Source organism: Hemibagrus wyckioides, linkage group LG12 (genome assembly GCF_019097595.1).
Source record: "Hemibagrus wyckioides isolate EC202008001 linkage group LG12, SWU_Hwy_1.0, whole genome shotgun sequence".
Taxonomy (NCBI): Eukaryota; Metazoa; Chordata; class Actinopteri; order Siluriformes; family Bagridae; genus Hemibagrus; species Hemibagrus wyckioides.
Window position 1 is genome coordinate 9,877,794 of NC_080721.1, and position 23,793 is coordinate 9,901,586.

The 23,793-nt window shown below is 42.8% G+C and overlaps 1 protein-coding gene across 4 annotated transcripts; it reads left to right on the forward strand.

Moving 5' to 3' along the window:
* Nucleotides 1-2,794: 2,794 nt before the first annotated feature.
* prrc2a (proline-rich coiled-coil 2A) lies at nt 2,795-23,150 on the forward strand. 4 transcript variants are annotated; one of them, XM_058404485.1, is made up of 17 exons: nt 2,795-2,931; nt 8,580-8,731; nt 11,045-11,222; nt 11,691-11,787; nt 11,998-12,073; nt 12,427-12,570; nt 12,812-13,050; nt 13,348-13,430; nt 13,804-13,952; nt 14,044-14,146; nt 14,240-14,438; nt 14,612-14,704; nt 15,219-15,762; nt 15,874-16,121; nt 16,499-16,781; nt 16,876-17,101; nt 17,474-23,150. In XM_058404485.1, exons 2-17 carry the CDS (start codon nt 8,617-8,619, stop codon nt 20,415-20,417), a joined length of 5,721 nt encoding a protein of 1,906 aa, XP_058260468.1. In that variant the 5' UTR covers nt 2,795-2,931; nt 8,580-8,616; the 3' UTR covers nt 20,418-23,150. The 4 variants fall into 4 exon arrangements, with proteins under 4 accessions (XP_058260468.1, XP_058260467.1, XP_058260469.1 ...); XM_058404484.1 differs by having other exon boundaries at nt 2,813-3,175; XM_058404486.1 differs by lacking the exon at nt 14,612-14,704 and having other exon boundaries at nt 2,813-3,175; nt 15,216-15,762.
* Nucleotides 23,151-23,793: the final 643 nt, after the last annotated feature.

Here is a 23,793-nt window from a genome sequence, read left to right on the forward strand (position 1 = left end):
GCTGTCAGGATAGTTTTATTTATAACGTATTTAACTTATATAACTATACTTTTTTTTTTAAAAATAAAAATTAAAGAAATGAAAAATTTGCTTATTTCTCTTGTTAAAGCTGTACTGAAAACATTATTTACACATACAGTGGATGTCATATGCCCTTATCCAGAGCGATGTATATTTATCTCATTTATACAGTTGAGTGTTAAGGGCCCAGAGGTGGTGGTGCTGGGTGCTGGTGGTGCTCCTAACCTGCCAATCAGTAATCCAACACCTCAACCGCTGAGCTAAAACTGCCCATACATCATGATTATAGACAAAAACGCTTGCTCACACTTACAGCATTTAGCAGACGCCCTTATCCAGAGCGACTTATCTCATTTTTTTATACACCTGAGCAATTGAGGGTTAAAATCCTTGCTCAAAAACCCAGTAGTGTCAGCTTGATGGAGATAGGATTCAAACTCACAACCTTTCAATCAGTAGTCAACCACCTTAACCACTAAGCTACCACATCCTCTAGTAAAAAAGAAAGCTTGTATTGCACTGTTGTACTATGGATGCTCAGAACGGCTCTGGTGATTTGTTGTCACGTTTTTGTTTGTTTCTGAGTCTGGACACTGAGAATTGTTTGACCGTAGCATGCCTGCACACCATGGACTTAGACTGAGAGACCTAGAAGCTACAAAATGTAGCCATCTTGTGGCATGATCATGCTAGTGATGTGTAAGTCATAGGGTTTTGGAGTTAAAAGAGTGGATTACCATTTTTAAGAGCACTATTACTATTAAAAAACTATTAAGAAGAAGAAGAGCAGTGGAGTTCAAGCTGAAAGTGTGCTTCATTGATATGAATGTTTTAGCAAAATAATATAAGCATTATATAGATAAACAGTAATAATGAATGAAGGAAAAGAAAACACTCAAAATGAATAGACATTAAGGAAACTGTGTAGTACAGAAGTTGAATTAATTTATATAAACTAGGGAATATTATAATAAGTCGTATTAGGATTGGATTAGATTAGATGAGGTTTCTTATAAAATGATGAGTGAATCTGAGCATCGTCACCAACCACACACTTCCTTCATGTTTACAGTTTCTGCTTAAAGGTTCGGGATGATAGCGGTGATGTTATTATAATATTCCTGTCTAATGGAGCAGTACTGGGGATGGAGCTGATTTCTGGCACAGAAAATTCTCGAAAAACTCGAAATTTTCCGTAGCTCAGGACCAGAGATGGCCGGTTGTGATATGAGATTGGGAAGGGTGTCACTGGTTGAGAAATGCATTATATCACAATTGTGGCATACTAAGAATAATGTAGTGCATACTTAAACATGTTGAAACAAACATATGCATCTGAACCTGTGTTTTGTGGGGTTTTTATTTTATTTGTTTCTTTGTGTTTTTACTCTTTCTAGTCTGTAATGTTCTCTTGGCTTTATGCAGTGTTTCCTCCACAACTGCTGAATCTAAAAAACATTATAGTGATGGTTACTGTCTACTGTTTTGTGTCAATCACATTTAGTCTCTCTGATGATGATCCACCACGCTCGTGTTTATTTCTGTGTTGCACATGCGTCTTCTCCAGCATCTTCTGATGACATGTTACGGATGTGTCTGATAAACATCAGCCCAGACTGACATCAAATATAGGAAGCATTTCACTCTGTGTGAATAAACTGACAGAATGTCACATGAAACTATAGTCTGAGCTAGAAGGAACTCAGCCCCAGCCCACAGAAATAAACCATGGCTTCACTTCTTGCTTCTTTATGCAAACAAATTTACTTTTCAGTTAGTTCATAATAAAGATGATTCAGGTGTCTAAATGATATTTTGTGGTCAGTTATTTAGAACAATCTTACTTTTTAATATCAAAGGATGGGTGTATACACTATCATGAATAATTTAGCAAACATCTTTTGCTTTATATGCATGCATAAATTTCTTATAGAAAAGTATAACGAGAGTCCAGATGTGGTTGCGGATATCTGGGGTCATTCACCCTTTACAGATTTCTCTTCTCAGATGTACACTATTCATCCATCCATCCATTTTATATACCCGCTTTATTCCTAATTAGGATCATGGAGATCTGCTGGAGCCTATCCCAGCACACATTGGGCGAAAGGCAGGGGTACACCCTGGACAGGTCACCAGTCCACTACAGGGCCACACATATAGACAGACAACCACACACACACACACACTCACTCCTATGGTACACTATACATTATGTCTAAAAGATTGCCAATACACCCATTTGTGCTCGTTGAACATCTCATTCCAGATTTATTCCTCCTCCACTGTTTTATTAAGGATGGTGGAGGATGGCTGTTGGGATTTGTGTTCGTTCATCTACAAGATCATTAGTGAGATCAGGCACTGATGTAAGAGAGGAAGTCTGGGGTGCAGTCAGTGTTCCAGTTCATCCCAAAGGTGTTCAGTAGGGTTGAGTCAGGGCTCTGTGCAGGACACTCGAGATCTTCCACTCCAACCTTAACACACCATGTGTCTTTCTGGAGCTCAGGGGCTTTGTGCGCAGGTGCATTGTCAGGCAGGAACAGTTCCAGTGGCCTCCAGGCACCTCTTATTTCCAGTGAAGGGGAATCAGTGTACCTCCGACTTTTTGATAAGAGCTTGATAAAGAACCACCTATAGCTGTGATGGTCATCTCCACGTACTTATTGGCTGTGTGGTGTATGGTTGCATTTCGCTGAGTGATAAACCCCGCCCCCAGGCGGATTTGAAGCATGTTATGCTAATCAGGCCACGCCCATTCCCACCTTGCTCTCCGCCCCTCTCTGCGCTACAGCTTCAGTAGCCGTTGACGGCTCTTGTAGTTGACGGATCGATTACACTTCTATAATATTTTATTTTTTCCCTTTTTTTCATTTCTTTTGTGGGGGAAAAAAAGAAAAAGGAGTACAAGTAAGCTTCACTGCACACACATCCGTCTACAGTGTTCCCAATCTGATCAATACTAAGCATTTTTTTTAAATTCATTATTGAGGCTTGTTGCTGCGCGAGCCGTGTCCGGATTTGGTTGTGTATTAGAGCTTTAGGTGATTATACCGAGGGCTGGCTATAAGACTGAGCTAGCTAGCTAACGTTAACGTTTATTCATAAACTAATCCAGCGATAACAACCTCGAGACGAGTCGGAACAAGACCAGGTCAGTAAATGTGCATTATTTTATTATTCGTCTTTATATTTCACCAGGTTACTGCTCGTTCATGGGGGTAAAGATTCTAGCTTAGAGCAGGGTAGATTCAGTTAGCTATATAGCTACGTGCCTTGAAGTTAACCCTGTTATTACTGGCATATATATATATATATATATATATATATATATATATATATATATATATATATATATATATATATATATATAAATAACGTGTGTGTGTGTATGGAGTTCTGGTTGTTTAGCTTTATACAGCTGCAGTTGTTCATCCTGAGTCGTAGCTAGCATAGCATTGGGGCAGCTTTCTCCCTAAACCTGAATGCTTAAATACTTCAAATGGCTATCTAATAGTACCCTTTGCTTCTAAAGTGCATTAAAGTAAGTTTTCCAGTTCATAAGTGTTAGATCTTGTGTATACAGTCCATCCTGCCCTGTGTTTGGTCAGCAGCATAGCAGTGTCTTCCTCTCGCGCAGTGCTAACTTCTGAAACTTAACACGTTAAGAGTCTCCTTTTTTCCTCCCCTAAGAGACCGTACATTACTCTTTATTTCACGTTTCGGCGTGTAAACAGTGTTTGTGTGTGTGTGAAGTGTGAAAACGTTTGTAAAACGCAGGAGAGAAGCGGCGTCACGTATGGTTACAGATTTCCGAAGCGGGTTAGCACGACGCTAACGGCCTTCAGCCGAGCGGCCGCCATTTTGTGTTTTTGTTCTTGTAAATGAGTGTTAGTGCACAGCTTTGATCTAGTCTTAATCTTATAAAATGATATGATACGATATTGCCCCTACTATTGCTCTTCTGTGTCTTTTTTTTTGGTTATGTGTGTGTTTTGTGCGTGTGAATTTTAACACCGCCCTGGAATACAAAAAATATATTGCGTTGGCTAACGTTTAACTAAACCCACTTGACTGATTTGAGCTTTCTCCTCAGCCACTTTTCCTTAGCGGTTTATACTGGTTATTATTTGTGGAGTTAAACTGGTGTAATTATAATCACGGTGTTATGAAACCTTTCGGTGCCTCTCCTTCCTCCCATCCTGAACCATGGAGAGGCCTAACAGCTAGCTCAGCAATGCTAACCCGTATGCTGTAACTTTATTAGACCGTTTTATTCTGTAGTTTTGTGATTGAACGCATTTGTTTGTTCACTAAAAGCGGAGTTTTCTTAAAGCAGTCCGTCTTTCGTGTATTGACGCAGTGTTGTTTCTGTTAACGCTAGCTTGTTGCTAAGCTACACGGCTTTTAGGCCTTTAGCTCGCGCGACCCCGCGGAGCTCACCGGCCAGCGCGTGACCTCATTTTTAAACATCTCACGATAAGCACGATGTTTTGGGCGATTTTTATTAATTGGAAATTGGATCACGCGTGTTTTTATCTCGTTAATGATCTGTGGTTATGTTGAAAGCAGTGGGTTTTAAATTCTCCGGTTAGTTTTTCGGTGGTGACGCTACACGGCGCTGAGGGTTTGAAACCGTGGCGCTGTGATCATGGAGGGCTGGTACGGTTCGATATTTTTCACGGTATGATCTACTAGCCGCGATATTATAAACATATCATTAAATGTGTACTACGATATAATGGTCAAACAAAAGTATTATGGAATCTGTGTGCCAAAGTCTCTTCACACATCGTTGTGTGTCTAACCAAATCCAAAACACATGTCAATTTGTTTTTGTTTCTTCGGAAGACGTCTTTGAAGACTTTAACAAGGTGGATATGAAGGCATTTTTAGTCAATGTCTGTGCGAGCGTTTAGTAATTGTTATGCATTAAAAACGAAATTGTATCCCGCTTGTGCTCCTGAACGTGTTTAAATTTACACATAAGAGGACTATAACTAATTGAGTGATATCAGAAATGAATTAATTGACATGGATTTTTACATGATTGTATATAGAATTACGTTTACAGCATTTAGTCACTCGTATCCAGAGCAATCAAGGACATCCTCGTGCAAGCTCACTAGATCAGGGGCTAAGAGTACTGCTGAGAATATTTTGTAAAAACGGATATTTTATATTATGGGCTAGTCGTTATGTTTTATAAAATAATTATTTGTACTATTAGTATAAACAGGATGAACACACACCCCAGCTGACTAAGGGTTTCACTCTCGCTTATTATTATTAGTAGTAGTAGTAGTAGTAATAGTATATATCGTTAAATATTTTTCTTGGCACAGAAGTGAGTCAAAATCATTTCCACTTCTCTGCGCTGTCTGTGTACCCATTCAGTTTTCTGGGTGTCTGCACACACACACACACACACACACACACACACACACACACACACTTGGTGCTTCTGTAGTACTCCAGCTCTGTGCTTTGGTTCAGTTTGTGTCTTGCAGGTCAGTTTAGAACAGAATAGAAAATGATTTGATTACACTGGACCAGAGCCGAGATCCCGAGGTGGTTTTGGTTTGTACAATTACTATGCTCTCGCCTGCAAAGTCAGAACGCCCGAAAGCGAAAAATACAACCAGAATAAATTACATCTGAAGGCACTCTTGGAGAGTTTCTTTGATTAGTTTCTGGTCATCTGTGATGTGATGTGTGTGTGTGTTTAATGGTTAGTTGTGTTTGATAAAGTTGCAAGTATGAGACCTGAGGTTGTGCTTCAAACTCTGCAGGTCTACTTCTACATAATATTGTGCATCAGTTTATTTATTTTAAGGAATCACAGTTGTAACGCTTACACTACAACACAAGACGCAGTGTCCATGCTGACATTACATAAACTGGGATGCTTTAGTGTACACATTGAACTAAATGTGTGTGGGATTTATTGGCCAGCAGTGAAACACACACCGTCAACCCTGGTGTTGCCATGGCTGCGGCCCCTCTCTCTCTCTCTCTCTCTCTCTCTCTCTCTCACACCCTCTCACCACACACATATACGCACACATACACAGGGACATCATTTATAACGCATCACCATGGCAACGACATCTGTCCGGCCCTTGCGAAATTCATATTCACCGTTCCTGTACTTACAGATCATACAGACTGCTAAAGGTGTGAGCTTTAATACCTGTGCTGCGGTCACCTAATCATTGTGTGTGATGTTCGGTTCGGTAATGTTTGTTTTTGTGACTTTTCACGATGTCAGGTTCTCTCCGTGGATGGGATTAATTGTGTTGATCACACAAACTGTTCAGAAACACGTTTATGTTTGAATGGAGCTTTGTGATCCTCTTCAGCGTGTCTGGACCGAAACCGTCGGTCACGTTGTTGCAGAAACATTTACACTTAAACATAGTGTCTGCGTTTGGCTCATTAAACACTTCAACGTGGCAGAAAGGGCCGTGTTTTCTATGTTCCGCTTAACAAATCCATGATATGAAATTAATCAAATTATAATCATTTCAAACAGGTTTATTCTTTTCTTTTGAGACACCTGAGGACTGAATTTGTTTGATAAAGATTAAGTTACCTGGGGGAAAGGCTAGATTCTGTCGTCAGTGTGTTAACAATAAATCTGGAGAGACCAATAAGGCACAGTTTATTTTATTGTGCTTACAGGATACGTAATCAGAAATACACTTACCTCACCCATGTTTGACTTTGCTGTTTTGATTATTAAAAATCATCACATTATGTTTGCTTATTTACCGAAAACACACACAATTTAATTTAAGCAGGTGTCGTTCACTCGGTATTTAAACACAGTAGCCCTCATACAATAGTGCTGTGTGTGGCAGAGTCACGTGCTAACACTTTAATTTAACATGTCTATCCACTTAACAGGGAGTTATGAGCTCCATCTAAGCTTGTTCAAATCGCAGGCACTTTTTCTTGATATGAAAGCATGGGAAATTTGAAAGGTGTGAAAAGCAAGAGCGTTCTGATATCGGGAGTGTGATTTTAGTAATCATGAGTGAGTCACGGTTTAAATGGAAACTCAAAACGGCAAAGGCCTGGGTCATCACAAAACACCAGGACGCACGTATCTGGAGCTGTACTAGAGCTATGAATCAGTTCAGTCCTTCAGCTGGAGTTGTGTTTAATTGGGTTGAGATCTGGTGGATGTGATGGCCATAAGCATATGATTGAAATCATTTTCATCCTCATCAAAGCATTCATTGAACTGTCAGGAAAAGGGGTGGACTCATCCTGTTAGAGACCACTTCCATCAGCATAGAAAAGTTTACTTGTAGAATAACAGTGATCAGTCAGATTTATTTGCAGTGATGCTGCAGTCTAATGGGACATGAAGAGTCAAATCACTTCAGTAAACCACAGTAGCCACACCCAGTCTTTAGGCACAAATATACTTCACTTTCTCCACGCTTATGTACGGGCCTGTGCAGCTGCTGTGGACGAGCTCCGTTTCCTTTTAAACCTTTTTTCAGGTGGCTTATATCAAAAATCCTCACTGTGCATTTAGAAATGAAAAGTAATACTGGTCACAGACCTAAAGACATTTTGTAAAATTCAAACACTAAATGTAATAGAGAAACCACTGGTGTTGCACCTCCCTAACAATCCAAATTTTTATGTAATGTATACGACACATTAGTTTGTTTTATTCAGTTGCGGTCACGTCACATGGCACTGCAATGCTACCACTATTTACGTTGGCGTCGCACCATGCAGACATGTCATGATCATTTCTGACAATGTGTCCGAGCGATGTGGCAAACCGCCGTAGGATGCATGCGGCAGCCATCTTGCCTACATGTCTGGTGTGAACGTGATCAGATCACCCTTTTTACCCCAAATCTCTGCTGAACTCTGACATGCATATTTCGTTGCAATGAACCCTATTGCCACCTCTCTTAAACAGTGTCTTCTTACTCATCACTTCACATGACATCCTGCACCTTTATTCACCAGCTTTAAATGTGCTTTTGCCATTACAGATTCTAGTGTTAATTTGCAGATGTCTCTTTAGTCACTGATTCTACTGAAGCACAGCCAGTTAAGCAGACGTTGTGACTAAAGCTCCTGTCTGCTCTGTTAAAGAGCCGTTTGTTTGTTTTTGTTTTTACAGTCATTTAGATCTTTCACTCTTATCACCTTAATCCAAAATCGAGGTCAACTAGGCCTACTCAGGATTATTCTCCATACCACAGAGCAGGACAGGAGGTTAATTGTTTAAATCTAGTCCATCTGTCAGGAAGGATCTGTAACCTCACCTGCTTATTTTTTTCCCCTCTTTAATTTTTTCACCTGTCTGAACAAGCAGCAGCAAAACGTTCAGTGAACAAGTTGTGAAAAGTACAGATGATGCATGCATTATTCTCAGAACTGTGTGTTCTGAGGTCATTTATTACGATGTACTTCCCAGATATAATTAAAAGGCCCGAATAAAATTTGTGTGCTGATTTTATGACTATAATTTTATCCCTCTCCATCTCACAAGTTCTTTCACTTTTTTTTTGTGTCTCTGCCAGTCTCAGGGCTCACCATACTCAATGAGCGTGCAGCGCAATGTCAGAGCGCTCTGGGCAAACAGCAAAGGGGAAGGATGGCAAAACCAAGTATGCGTCTCTCAACCTGTTTGATACCTACAAAGGAAAGACCCTTGAAGTACAGAAGCCTGTTGGTAAGTATTTCTAGGTTTCATTCATGTACAGTCACATCTCTAACATGCTGCGTGGTTTTCATGCCTCTGTAGTTAAGACATTGAGGCACATCACACCTCTGTGAAGTGTATTATATTTAGATATACACCAATCAGGTATAACGTTCTGAGCACTGCCAGGTTTGTGATGGCTAGATGACTGGATCAGAGCATCTCCAAAACTGCAGCTCTTGTGGGGTGTTCCCGGTCTGCGGTGGTCAGTATTTATCAAAAGTGGTCCAAGGAAGGAACAGTGGTGAACCGGCGACAGGGTCATGGGCGACCAAGGCTCATTGATGCACGTGGGGAGTAAAGGCTGGCCCGTGTGATCCGATCCAACAGACGAGCTACTGTTGCTCAAACTGCTGAAGAAGTTAATGCTGGTTCTGATAGAAAGGTGTCAGGATACACAGTGCATGACGGGTCAGGGCTGTTTTGGCAGCAAAAGGGGGACCAACATAATATTAGGCAGGTGGTCATAATGTTATGCAGGTGGTCATAATGTTATGCCTGATCAGTGTACACACTGAGTAAAATCTTTGTGAAAGCTAACTTTGCTTTTGAATGAAAGAAGCAGGAAAAAACACCACTGGCTTGTAGCCCACTTGAGCCTACTTGTCTGTCAAGGAGCTATGAATAAAAACAAATAGCCTGTGTACGTGATCATCTTGTCTCAGGCACCTGGGCTGCTGCTTTGTCCACCTCTGATCCTTCCTTCTGTTCTCATCCTACATGAGAAGAAGCCAGAATAAATTGAGTCAGGCTCATGCTCACTGCTTCTGCTCAGTTTAGGTTTCAATTTGCGTTTGCAAGTGTAAAGCGATATCTTGTTGCCAGAGGAAATTAATGTTCTCGCTAATCTTCCCTCTGCCTTTCACTCTGACCGTCTTTTGAGGATGTTTTGGTGTCAAGCCTCATGTTTGCAGTCCAAGCCAGTATACACTGTGCTAACAGTAAATGAGATTCAGCTCTTTTGGGCCCTTCCTCAGTTTCACTTTGAAGCTGTACGTAAACTACACGACTGCAGTGGACTCACTAGTGAGTCTGGTACGTGTTGTAAGAAGACGTGTTCGAGAACTGCCTCCTTTTCCCATTTGATTTTCAGTAATCCTTTCATGCATTTGCTCATGTACTAGATTGTCCCGTTTACTCCAAAGGGTTAATCAAAACTATTACAAATTGGAATCACTCTTTTTTTTTTTTTTTTTTTTTTTTTTTTTTCTTTTTTTTTAACTTCATTTAATTATATGAAAGACCTGCCAACCTTTAATTTGTCAGTATTTCTATACATTATTTCTTAAAAAATGTTAGAAAAGCCGATCTCAGGCAGTGTAGCTGGTAGTGTTGCTGCCTCACTGCTCTAGGGTCCCAGGTGCAATCCTGATCTTGGGATACTGTGTATGTGGAGTTTTCTGTGCATGTTCTCTTTGCGTGTTTTCTCTGGGTTCTCCAGGTTTCTCCAAACTCTCAAAAACATGTAGGTAGGTTGATTGGCTAAGATATATTGTCCTATATATGTCTGTGTGTATGGTTCATGGTGGTGGAGTGTGTATGCCCACCTTACATCCAGTGTTCCTGGAAAGGGCTCTGCATCCACCACAACCAGGATTAGGATACCCGGGTACGAAGTGTGAGATGAGCCAATCGACATGCAAATCTGGAATGACTGACAGTTGCGTAGGTGTTTTGAGCTCTCCAGTTATTAGCACACACCAAGGGAACCATCGTCAAAAACAAGCTAGCACAGACGTGCATCACACACCTAATAAAATATGAATCAAAATATGGCAGTTCTAAGGCAAAATCTATAGTGTGGACACATGATGCACTGCTTGCCTATGCTTGGTCTAGTGAACTTTTTAGTTAGTACTTTTCACTTAGTTTTTTTTTTTTGCCTACATTATAAAAAATAAAACCCCCCTCTCTCTCATTTTTCATCTGTGCCCCCTGATCAGACCCGTATCTCGTTTCAAAATATTGTTCCCTCGGTTTGTAATGCCAACGCCCTGTTCTCAGGTTGCAGAAATATAAATGACTGGTGTGGTGAGATGCTGAGTTTGTAAGCGCGATGCCAAAGCTCAGTTGTAGAAATAATTATTTGTGTACCAGTTCTGAGTTCCAGGTGCTTCTGTTAACATCAGCTAGCTGCTCATTCCTGAGCTATAAATGAACAAGGGGGATTTTTTACATTTACTTCCTCTTTATTCTACTTTGCGACTACATTTTTTTAAGGTCTGTGCCATCTGAAAATGTGTCTGTGCTTTCAGTTCTTCTCTTACATTTTTGTCTTTGTAGTTGCCCCTCGTCATGGCTTGCAGTCTCTCGGTAAAGTTGCCTCTGCACGGCGCATGCCCCCCCCAGCCAACCTGCCCAGTTTGAAGGCGGAGAACAAAGGCAACGACCCCAACGTCTCGCTCGTTCCCAAAGACGGCACAGGATGGGCAAGCAAGCCAGAATCAGCAGACCCAAAGAGGTGAAACTCCTGGGGTCTTTTTGTAATTAGTTGAGCTGAGAAAGAAACTGCTTTATTAAACCTGTGGTAGCGAATGATTTAGTGGAGGAGTGTGTTGGCTGTGAAGTACACCATGTAAACATCGCACATTAGTTGAAATTGCGAGTGATAATGAGAGTAACTTTTGTGGGCATTCTCAATAGATAATAATAGATCCAAGCATACTCAACATATCCAAGCATATTCATGTCGTAATTCAAAAGAATTATATAGCTAAATTGCTGTGGTAGTAACAAAATAATTGAATTCATGATGATGACAGTTAATTAGATCCCTGTTAATGCACACTACATTTTTTATAACAATTTATGAAATGCTGAAAAATGTGATCCCATGCACGGTTTTCATTGACAAGATTTCATTTTTTGAATTTTTTATTTCACTGTCTTGCCCATATCACACATGTCTGAATACTACTTATTCCTGCAGTACCGATGTATCGTCAGCACCGCAGCCGGAGTCGCAGCAGCCTGCGGCTTCGCAGATGCCTGCACCGAGCCTGCCGAGAACACCTCCAGCTCAAGAGGTGCCGCTGCGCTACATTTTCACAAAGCGCTACATGTTCTTTACCACATTAATATTCAGAATGTGCTTTATTTTCTAATCAAATGCATCCTAATTTCCTGCAGCATTTTATGTTCCAAGAATCAGCTATTATTCCCATGACACATACTGCTGAAATACAGGTTTGTTTGTTTTTTTTAAATACACATGAACTCGATCTTGTCTTTTCTAGGCCCAAACTACAGCTATAGCCGCAGGGACAAGGTCCTGGGCTCAGGCCAGTGTTACACATGGAGTACAAGGAGATGGTGAGTTCCTGTTCTCCAGATAAAATGTACTGGATTTGAGGAACAGTTTTGTCCTATACAGTTGCATTAATTATTGAAAATCCTACACAAATCCTCAGTTACAGATAAATAAAACAAACAAAAACCGTGTTGCAAATCAGTTTTTCAGTGGCATCTTTATTTATGTGATTTCTGCTGATCTAGAAACATGGCAATTTCTATGTATACGAATGTTATTAGTCACTGTTTCTTTCACCTTTGCAATATGCACCGAAAGCAACACAGCTTATGTTTTTTTAACTGAATGAGATATTTGAAGCTGTGACATGAATACGCCACTGCTATTATGGCTACTCACTCCTGGCTCTGAACAGGTGGAAAGGGATCAAACCAACCGTCGCCATTCTCTCGCGAGGAATTTCCCACCCTGCAGGCGGCGGGAGACCAGGACAAAGCTGGCAAAGAACAGGCCACTGCAGATCAGTGGTATGGGCCAGGACCAAGCCTCCGCCCCCAGAGTTAGTATATCTGGCTTTTAAAAATAAATAAATAAATATATATATATATATATATATATATATATATATATATATATATATATATATATATATATATATATATATATATATATTTTTCCCCCCATTGATGTCTTTGATCTCCCTTTTCTGTGGATGTGTAGCTGTTGTGGTCTACTACATAATACGCTGTCAGAATACAGATCACATTACTTTATTGTAAATACCTGCCTTTCTAATCCAGATGTGACGAGTTGGCGGGATGGTGGGGGCCGTGCACTGGCGCCCACCATAGCTGGGGAGGGGGTAGTGGAGGGTGGTGTTGGGGGAGTCATGGGAATGGAGGGTGCACCCGGGGCCCCTCTCCTTCAGAATCCTTCCCATGGGCCACCTAGAAACCCGCCTGCAGGCAGCCCCACCCTTCCCCTCCCTCAGCCAGTTGGCCCGCAATTCCCTCCTTACAGAGGAATCATGCCTCCCTTTGTAAGTACCAAGAATTTTACCACGTTGTATCATCCTTAGGAAAAATTGTGGTGTCAGATATGTATACACTTTTTATTGTCTGTAATGTTTTAAATGTGTGAAATTTACTAATGGCCAATTTAGATTTTACCTTTATAAGGAAGTTCGGCCCTTAATAAAAACCTCACGCCGTGGTGGTCAACGCTAATTCAGCAATTTTTTAAAGAGTGCACTCAGTCTTCGTAATGACAAAGGGACATGCTGCATTTGAAATAAAGTACTTATCTAACCTATTTTCTGTGGCCTGTTCTCTTTTAGATGTACCCGCCGTACTTGCCCTTTCCGCCTCCATATGGTCCACAAGGGCCGTACAGGTATCCACCACCCAATGAGGCCCCTAGGTAAGACATGTCCCTACCATCTCCATGTAAAACCATGCAATTTAGCAGATTTTTTTCCCCACATTCCTAATAAATGTATCAGTAATTTAACTGCACTTCCCCACTCTGTTTGTGACTCTAGCTTGTTTCACATTACTGCACAACTAATATAGATGTGCATGTCTACTTTAATATTTATGAATTTCAGGCTTTTTAAAGGCAGTTTGAACATGCTATATTTACTGAAAGAGCAGGTTGTACAGTCAGACACTGTCAACTTTGATTAAAGCAAAATCAGGTCATGTTTTTTCCATGTTTTTTTAGTGCACATTCACCTTTCCAGTGCAGCTTGCAACTCTTAACAGTCGTCTTTCCCTTCTCTGTATCTCCACAGATTCTCTCGTTCGCAGGGTGGGCCTGCGCCGGAGGGAAGGCCACCTGTCGGCCCCCATGGTGAGGCGGTTAAACGCCCCTCTATCCTAAAACAGGATGACCTCAAGGAGCTGGACGAGCTAGACCATGATGGAGATGAAGGATGGGCTGGTAGGGAGGATGCATGAGAAGGTTTGATTTCCAATTTAATTTTAGGGCATTTCTTTTTAAACAAGGATTTTATTTCATTTTTTATAATCAGGGGCACAAGAGGAGATTGACTACTCTGCCAAGTTAAAGTTCAGTGATGATGAAGGTGAAGATGAGGGGGATGAAGAGGAGACTGAAAGCAAAAACGGAATTCTGTATGTTTCTGAGAAATACTAGATTGCATGAAGGTGATTTAGATAATAAATTTATTTAGAATGTTAATGCATGTCATTTTCATCCCCCTTTAGGGAACAACGGGAGCAGCAGAAATCCCAAGACGGACCTGCCCCAAGTTCACGTTCCAGGACATCCGAGAGTGGAAGCAACTCAAGGCAGACACCTCCTGTCCCCAATGATGAAGTTAACCCAGAACCCTCCAGCAAGCCAAACTGGGCCGAGGAGGGGGGAAGCAACTGGGGTGGTCAGGCGAGCACTGGACCCTACCAGGTAAGACCCACATCACCTCTCACCCCCAAGCAGGCACTGACAGACCACCTGAGACTTTTGTTTAGGCAACAACCAGCATGTTACGAGTCACTGTGACGTCAGGAACAAGATTTGAAGGGCACGTGAAGTGCTTCCTGGATGACTCACTGCCAGGTGCTTTTGCCTGTATGCAGGGGCGTAGACTTGGACACGGTGGCCCTCGGGAGCAGCCCTCCCCCCCACCAGGTTCACTTCTTGGGCAGGGACCCTACTCCTACTACCGACAGGTACATGGGGAAGGGGTCCAAGTTACAAAAGGACATCATCTGCCTAGTGGTGGGCGGTATAAATGAGACCCTTGTAGAGATTTTCAACCAGAGTTTCAGTTACGGTTGAGCAAATCTACATTGGCTACCTCTCATGCCCATAATCTCATCCCACCCCCACCCACCCCACCCCGCATCTGGTATGAAGGCTCATAATTATGGTCACTTATTTCAACCACAAAACGGGTGTTGATGAAAGATAACAGAAAAGGAACTCTTCCCTATAAATGATAAGAAGTTACAAAAGTTTGTGTACAACATGGCGAATCATGACCAAATTAACTTTGGACTTTTGAATAGCATATTATGACCATGATATGTTTTACAGTAATCTTACCATTGAAGTGAGGAAGACATCATGAATTAAATGTTTGCCTATATCGCCCGCCCCTAATATTAGCATGTTCATGGTGTTGGAGACAGTGTATACATATGGATGAGCTTTGAGAGTCACTGCCATTTTGTCTGTCAGCAGGAAAGGTCCTCAAACCAGTCAGCACCCCAGAAGCCATCTGGTGCTCAGGTCCAGCAGCACAAGGGACCTACACCTCCTCCATCAAATGCCCTGCTTAATCAGACACAGGGTGAGGATGAAGATGAGACATGGCGCCAGCGGAGGAAGCAGTCATCATCAGAGATATCTGCAGCCGTGGAGCGTGCCCGGCGTCGGCGTGAGGAAGAGGAGCGCAGGATGGAGGAAGAGCGCCGTGCAGCATGTGCTGAAAAGTTGAAGAGGCTGGATGAGAAGCGGCAACAGCAGCAGCAGCAGCAACAGCAGCAGCAACCACAGCAGCCACCACAGCAGAAGCCAAGTGCTGCTGTTGATGTTCCTGCAAACAGCCCCACTCCTTCCCTTACTGCTTCAGTCTCTTCATCCAGCACCAGTCAGCCCCCATCACCCTGTGTGGACACAGAGGAACCGCCTCTCGCATCTGCTCAGTTGGGTGGCACTACACTGGCACTGACTGCTAATAACAGACAAAGAGCCGGCAGCAACAGTAGCTATGACTCCAACACTGGTTAGTCTTTACTCATGTTTAAGAACTGTTATATGAAATCTGTTTGATCCTTTTAACTTCAGGCTGGCATTAAAACAACTTCTGAATCATTCCCTTCTTTCTTTTTTTCAGAGTTGCAGCAGGTTGCTCAGCCTCCTGCCTCCCAGCATCAGCAGCCCCATGATGTCCCAGTACCAGGGGAAGTCAAAGAGGAGCCAGTGTCAAGCAGCACACACATTCGCAGCAACAGAAGTGGAGATGAAATAGTGAAGGTAGAGCCAGTTACAGGGGGAACCGGAAGGCAAGGGGGTGGAATGCCGGGCCAGGGCTTTTCCAAGTATCAGAAGTCCCTTCCACCTCGGTTCCAGAGGCAACAACAGGTTGGTGTCTGCTGTTAGATGTCCTGTATTCACAAATTCTCTGCTATATCTCCAGACTTTTATTACGTTTCATTTATTGCTATTTAAATCAATTGGTGATTGAAAAAACTGTTCTTGTATCTGTACAACTTTAGTAATTAGTCAAAGGCCACTATTAATCCATATTGAAAATATTTTATTCAAAAACAGTTATAAAGTTTTAATGCCGTTCATGCTGTGTATCAATATGTTGAACCACTCCTGCAGAAATGTGCAACAGATATTCAAACCTGTATTTTTTTGATACTGTGGGCTTGCAGAACCATTGTATTCCTGTAATAATGCAGGTTGGACTGTGGCAAAAAGAGTGCCATTAATGTGCCATTGACTGTATACAGGAACAGCTCCTGAAACAGCAGCAGCAGTGGCAGCAGCAGCACAGCCAGGCTGCCCAAGCCCAACTCCAGTCCCAACCACCCCAGCAGGGCCCAACTCCCGGTGCCACACCACAGCCTGGTCCTAAACAGCCTACTCTATACCCCCCTGGCTCCATGGGACGGCCTCCTCCTTTGCCTATCAACTTTGACCCTCGGTGGGTGATGATGCCCTACATGGACCCTCGCATGATGCAGGGTCGCCCCCCACCCATGGATTATTATCCAGCCAGCATGCATCCCACTGGTTTGTCCACAAACTTTTTATCATTATGTATGATGTTGACATTATATGTTCATGTTATGTATGAATGTTATGACACTTTGTCACTTTTTTTCAGGGCTGATGAGTCGGGAGCGCTCAGATTCTGGTGGCTCGGGCTCAGATCAGTTTGACAGACAGCAGCATGGAGGTCCCCCTCATCCTCATCGTGGCACACCACCGATGGATCCTAAATTGGCTTGGGGACCGGAGGTTTTCCCAGGGAGCGGAGAGAGCCGGGCTCTGAGTTCCCCCTTAAGGCAGAAACAAGCCCTGGAGGAGGAGGACATGGGCAAAGGTGCCAGGTAAATACTTGGTTAAGGTTTCAGTACTTGGGCTCTATTTTAAGTAGAAGGTATAAAGATCAGTAGTATTTCAGTAGTAGGGTGTTTTCTTCGTTATACATCTTCGTTATTCTCTTGAGATTTGGATACTTGTGACCAAAAGCCTTAAAGAAAAACTTGTGAACTATGTCAGATATTCAGTTGTTTGTTTAATAGAATGTATATTACTGTGTCTAATCTTTGGTTTTAACTACTTGTTTTATTGATTTAATCACCAACACCTAAGTTAAATTTAAATATAGATGATGAAAGTGAGACCTCAAGAGATTATTGCGATTCTCAATGAGAATATTTAAACCTAACACTAATAGTTTCGTCTTTCATATGTACCAGGAGTGACACTCCTCCAGTGCGCAGTCGAGAGGGAGGTACAGGTTCCATTCAACAACCTGTTGTGGGCCCCAACACGCCTTCTGGCTCAACTGATCAGGCGATATCCCCTGTGGGGACTCAAACTGGCCATCACCAGCCCTATCTGGGAGGGCGTGGAAATTACAGCAGCTTCCAGGATAATGGATCCAGGATGGTTTCTCACCCACAGCAGAGGGTTAATAGTGCTGGAGAACTTCGTGGTTTTGGCCATCAAGATGAAGCCTCGCAGGGTGGCCAGCAGAGTCAAATCTGGGGTGCTTCACATCCCCACTTTGACCGCAATGGCCGTGCTGATCTCAATCCCTTGGAGAACAACCCCCATTTGCAGCATCACCATGCTCATCCCTCACATTACACTCTCCATCCACACAAACACGAGAATGGTAGAGAGCGGGAGAGAGGAGTAGAGCCCAAGAAGACTGAAATATCCCCTCCACTTTCCCAGCCATGCCTTTCTTCCTCGTGCTCTTCTTCCTCCTCCTCCTCTTCAGCCAGAGAAGATGGCAGCGGAAAGCAGTCACTACATGACCCCCCACCCCAGCATGAGCATGACACTGGACCCAGGGGTGTTGGTGGACGGAAACAGGACAAACCAGGGAGTACCTACCCTCACACACAGTCCTCCCAGCATTCAGTGCAGCATCACCACCACCCCAAATCTAACTCTCGTGGTCGGGAGCAAAAGACTGAAACTCAGTGGGGCCCAAGGCCTGGAAGCAGTAGTGCAGGTGGTGTCCCTGCACATAACAGAAAGGGAGGCTCTGGAATGGGTGGAAACACCGGAGGGGAAGACTTGGCAAATCAGATTGATAAGCCTGCTGTCCAATCAGGAGGTGGTAACCCCAACAAGCGAGTGGGCCCTATTAAGCGTCCTGTGCTGAAGGAAATGAAGAGGGAGGTTGGTGAAGGTGAGGGAGGAGAGAAAAACACTGTAGCCTCGGTAAAAGATAAAGACCAAGATGCCAATCATGCATCATTCAAGCAAGTGTCCAGTTCTCAAGCTTCATCCGGACCTTCTGGTAAAGATGAAACTGTACCTCTAGGAAAGCCAAGAAACGGTGGCAAGGAACGAGGTGCTGGTGGGGGTAAAGCATCCAAAGATGGAGAAAACTCTGCCCAAGCCACTGGTTCTTTAGCTCCACATTCAAGGAGGGACAGAGAGCATTCTTATGAGACTAGTGGCAGTGCAGGGGGTGCAACATACCATGCGGGCTCTTCCCGAGGAAGTCGAACAAGCCGGGGAAGGGGCGAGTTCTATGGTCGAGGCAGAGGCTATAGGGGCAGTTACACAGGCAGTGCACGTGGTAGGGCAGGGGGCAGAAGCAGCCGAGACTACAGATCCACTGCCAGCAGTGGTTATCAGCATGGCTCTTCAAACCCAGATCATAAGAGGGAGGGGTCATCTGGTAGACATGGTCACGGAGGCTCTCAGCCAAACCCTGGACGTGCCAGAAACCACAGCGAAACCAGAAGCGAGGGCTCAGAGTATGAAGAAGTGCCGAAAAGAAGGCGGCAAAGGGGTTCTGAAACGGGCAGTGAGAGTGCTGCTAGTGACCTTGCACACTCTGACAAGGAGGATCGCAAGCCAACTGCCAAGAAAGGAACGGGGGTAGAGAATCTAGGTGGGGGCAATGCATCATCTTCAGTGCCACCCAGAAACACCCAAACCAGAGTGTTCACCCCTAGAGGAGTGCCATCTAGACGTGGTCGGGGTGGAGGTGCCACTGGTGGTGGTGTCTCTAGAAATTCGGGCAGTGGAGGAGGTATGTCTGTCGGCCACCGTTCTGGGCCTGGTTCTTCTCAAGGCGTGTCTGCTAAATCCTCTGCATCAGCCCGAAAGCAACACGCACCCCCACAGCCCTCCTTAATTAAAGAACCAAGCCATGGATCTAATGGGGAAAAGAAAGAGAAGGCAGCTGAGCAGGGTCAGACTCAGAACCTGGGTGTAAACTCTTCAGTAATCTCTGATCCTACAGTACCCCCAACTGTCCAGTTGGGCACTGAAAATGGAGGTGTGGCCCAAACCTTAAGCAGCACCAATTCCTCTGGACCCAAACCGGTTCCTTTGCCTAATGCAGATGGACGAAACATTCTGCATAGAGGATTTGAGCGCCCTCCTCGTCGCAGGCGCCATGGGCGTTCCCAACATCAGCAAGATAAGCCCCCCAGATTCCGCCGGCTTAAACAGGAACGAGAGAATGCAGCCCGTATCAATGGAAGTAGTGGAATAATTGAAGCTGTGGGTGGGCAACAACAGCGGTCTGCATCGCCATCCCAGAATTCAATCCAAGATGGAACACCTAATGTGCCCACTACCACTGGTGTTGCAAATGCAAATCACAATCTCTCTGCAACCAACAATAACAATAGCAGTTATCTTGGGGGTGGGAACCTGAATTTGAATAGTCACCACCATCACCACCACCACTACCATGGAAACTCTGGCCTTCCCCATTCTCAGCACCACCATAACCACAACCAGACTGGTGGTGCCAAATCTCCAGACGTCTCCAACCAGAACTCTGATCAGGCCAACGAGGAATGGGAAACTGCCTCTGAAAGCAGTGACTTTGCAGAGTTTCGAGAGAAGGAAGGTGGCGGAGGAGGCGGCGGAAAACCATATCCCTCCTATCACCATCACCATCCTTCAGGAAGAGGAAGTGGAGGAGGGGGCGGTGTTGACCGAGAGGTAACTACTAAAGAATCGGCCGCCAATAAGAGGAGCTTCTCCAGCCAGCGGCCTGGAATGGAAAGGCAGAATCGGAGGGTTAGCGCTGGTGGCAGTGGCGGTCGAGGTTCCAGAGGTCCACCTACCGGTGGTGGACCTGGTGGTGTATCGGGTAATGGAGGGGCCAATCGGGGTGAGAGGCGTGGCAACTGGCCATCTCCTAAGAACAGGAAGTGATTTTCCCCACCCCTTCCCCATCCCTTTTAATTTAGCAACATTTCAAATTCATCCCTCTTTTTCTCTTCCCACTCATCTATTGATTCTTGTCCCCTAACATATTACCACCTTATTATTATTATTATTATTATTATTATTATTAATATTATTATTATTGTACAAGATATAGTTATGAGGATGATGTACACACTCGTTCTAGCACCCTTGGTTCAATGCTTTGTGTCTTGTTCTTTTTATTTGTCCATGCACATCATCTTTCCTTTCACACAAGCCCCCAGTTCTACTCACATTAGATGTCGCATTACCTTAATTGACAACCCTTCAGATATAAAAAAAAAAATGTTTGCATATACAAGCACAATATGACCTCAAACTGACACACGGATACTCAACATGTGACGGCGGTGTGTAGGAGGCCTGCATTAGTAGCATGGAGTAGTGTCTGGAAGTATTTATGGAAGGCCAATGTTTGTGATGTCCCTGTGTATTTATATAATGTTGGGGGTTTAACAGTTCGGCATATTCTTCAGGTTGGAATCTGGGTTAGGTGTGCAGTTACTCTTTTTAATATGAAGATATGTTTCATAGATTTGCTTTTTCCTCCTTTTTGTGTCGTCTTTCATTTTACCTCATTGTTCAGTTTACGTTTCATAATTCCCTCCCTTCAAAAGTTAGGGTTGTAATGTTTCTTTTTCTCTGCAAAGCAGGTCATTAAAATACATTTTTAATCAACATCCTTCTTGATTTCTTTTCCCCGTGTTTCAGTTCATTGCTAATTTCTGCTTGCCCAACCTGTGAAGTACTAATGTTCACATTTACTGTCTCAAACATCACTGCTGTAGCTCTTTGTTCAGAACTTATATAGTGTGACTTTAATTCAAGGTTGTTGGATGATTGCTTCTCTGCTCCTGCGTTTATTTTCCTTTTCTGTTTTGGATTTTTTTTTTGTTATTTTTTCCTCAGCAGGTTTTCGGCTGTTTCAGCCTCTGCATAGAATATTAATTTTATTATTTACTAACAGAGGTGGGGTTTTTCTTTTCTTTTAGTTTTGGGTTTTTTTGTTTGTTTGTTTTTTTGTTTTGTTCAGGAAAAAAAAAAAAACAATTTTCCAACTGTAAGACGACTGAATTTTGTGGGCTTTGATAACTTTTCCTCGTCCTTTACCCCGTCCAGGAACATCATTTTATTTCATTATAAGGCTAGCCTTGTTCTCCTTTACCACCTAGAATACTATACTGATGATTTGAAGAACCATTTAGTTAAAAACTTGCTTTTCTTTTTAGAACGCAAGTACTCTCACACTCCTATTTTTTATTTTTATTTTTTTCCCTCTTACTCTCCATCTCTGCCATGTTTTGTTCATCTATTAAGTGTCATATTATGGTTCCTTTTAAACCAAAATAGGCAGTAAGTATTGTGCTATTGTTGGATTTTGCTCACCAGTTCTGGTAAATGTATAGAGAAAAAGGCAAGCGCTTCTGTCAGATCACCATCCGTTTAGTGTCCATTACATCTTGCATTAAAAAGTAGTAGTGTGAGGAACTCGGTCGCCGCCTCTGCTCTGCGTGGCGGCTCTGGAGTATCGGTGACGTCTCGGTAGGACTGAATAGCGGACATTTCACACGTCATCTTGTTAAAACGTTATTGTTATTATTTACCAATGAGTTTTTCACCATTTTTTTGAAAAGTATTGCAAAGGTAAACGTGCAATACACCTAAAACGTGGCATAATTAACAGCTGCATGTACCCACACTCAAAATAAACGAAATAAATAAACCCTCAAGTACACATCTGAATTAAAACAGGTGCAAGGACATGCCCTTGTGTATTCTGACCAGCATAGATATTTTACTACTGCTGTAAGTTGGGGTTTGTTTTCTGGATATGCCTGTGTTTGGAGAGAGTAGTTTGAATAACTAAATAGAGCTTATAAATGAAACGTACAAGTGTATAGGGCAACTGATGTGTGTGTGCGCGTGTGTGTGTGTGTGCTCGCATTATCTCTACTGTATGTATATTTTTTGGGGCGGGTGGGATAAAAGCTTTTTTTTTTCCCTTTGTGGGACAGTTAACTTTGTTTTTCTAACCCTATTGTGGGATGATATTAGGATGTTTAAACCGTGTTCATTATATACACTCATGGATATGCATTCAAGTGTGTGTATATTTATCCAAATGAAGTACTTGCAGTGAAAAATCATTTAACATCTCTTGTCTCTCTATGGTTTATTTCTACTTAGGGGGGTGGGGAGGGTAGGGGTCCTTCACTGACATTTTAGCATGAACACCTTCTCATTTGCATCTCCGAGAGTCGGCAGTCGTGCGTCAGGCTCCGAGTGCTATCTATCCTTTATCCTTCCTTCTAAAACACTTAGCTGTCTATCGATGTGGTCATTATGGTATGTACCCATGTTTAATGAGTAAATAATACTACCCTTTCAAGCGTATTCCTCGAATACTCAAAGATTGTACTATACTTCCGACCGCACTAAGGTACCTGGAGTGGTTACAACGTTTATAGCATTTATGGTTTATTACTGGAGCCTTGATATACACTCATGTATGTATATTGGTATGTATCTAAGTTTGTCTACCCCAACTTACATTCCCAGAAATGATTGTTGCCATTTTTAAGTTCATGGGAGCAATGTACAAGCAGAGAAGTGTCTTATTATAATAAAAAGTATACAGAGAAAAGAGTTAAATAAAAAATCTTTTTGTTTTAATGGAAACTGTGTGGTGTGGAATTCTTTTGCATGTTTGGTTGGTGGATGGAGGGAGGGAGGGAGAGTGAGGTGGATGGAGGGAGAGCGAGATGGATGGATGGATTGATAGATGGAGTGATAGATGGCGATCTTCGATGCCTCTTAGTTTCTTTTACAATGTTTATAAATTATTATAAGTGATTATAAATTTATGAAAAATTGACAATAGTCTCAGCCTAAAGTCTGTCTTATGCTGTGCTGTGGAGATACAGCAGATTCTCACATGGACTTTCTGCTGCTGTCCCCCAGTGTCCATCTGTCTTTCCTCCCACTGGTAGATGGATTGGTTATGCTTAATTACTCCCCTAGGTGTGAATGTACAGACTTCCTCCTCACTCTGTGTTCCTGGATCCACACAAACCCTGACTAGTGTAAAGCACTTCCATTGGAGAAATGAATAAATGATTTGTTCTATTCCTGATGCAGTAATACTGGAACTAAATGATCTGGCCAAAAGTTTATGGACTCATCTTATTCCACTTTAATTCCTCTTCACTGTTATAATAAGCGTCACTCTTCTGGGAAGGTTTTCCACTACATGTGTGAGTGTGACTGTGGGATTCAAGAGTATTAGTGAGATCAGACCCTGATGTAAGAGTGAGGAGGTCTG

Excerpts from the sequence above, each read along its gene's own strand:
- prrc2a (XM_058404485.1), top strand. The coding sequence starts at position 8,617 with ATGTCAGAGCGCTCTGGGCAAACAGCAAAGGGGAAGGATGGCAAAACC. Across the intron at positions 13,051-13,347 it reads GAGGAATCATGCCTCCCTTT|ATGTACCCGCCGTACTTGCC; the intron begins GTAAGTACCAAG and ends GTTCTCTTTTAG. Across the intron at positions 17,102-17,473 it reads GACATGGGCAAAGGTGCCAG|GAGTGACACTCCTCCAGTGC; the intron begins GTAAATACTTGG and ends CATATGTACCAG.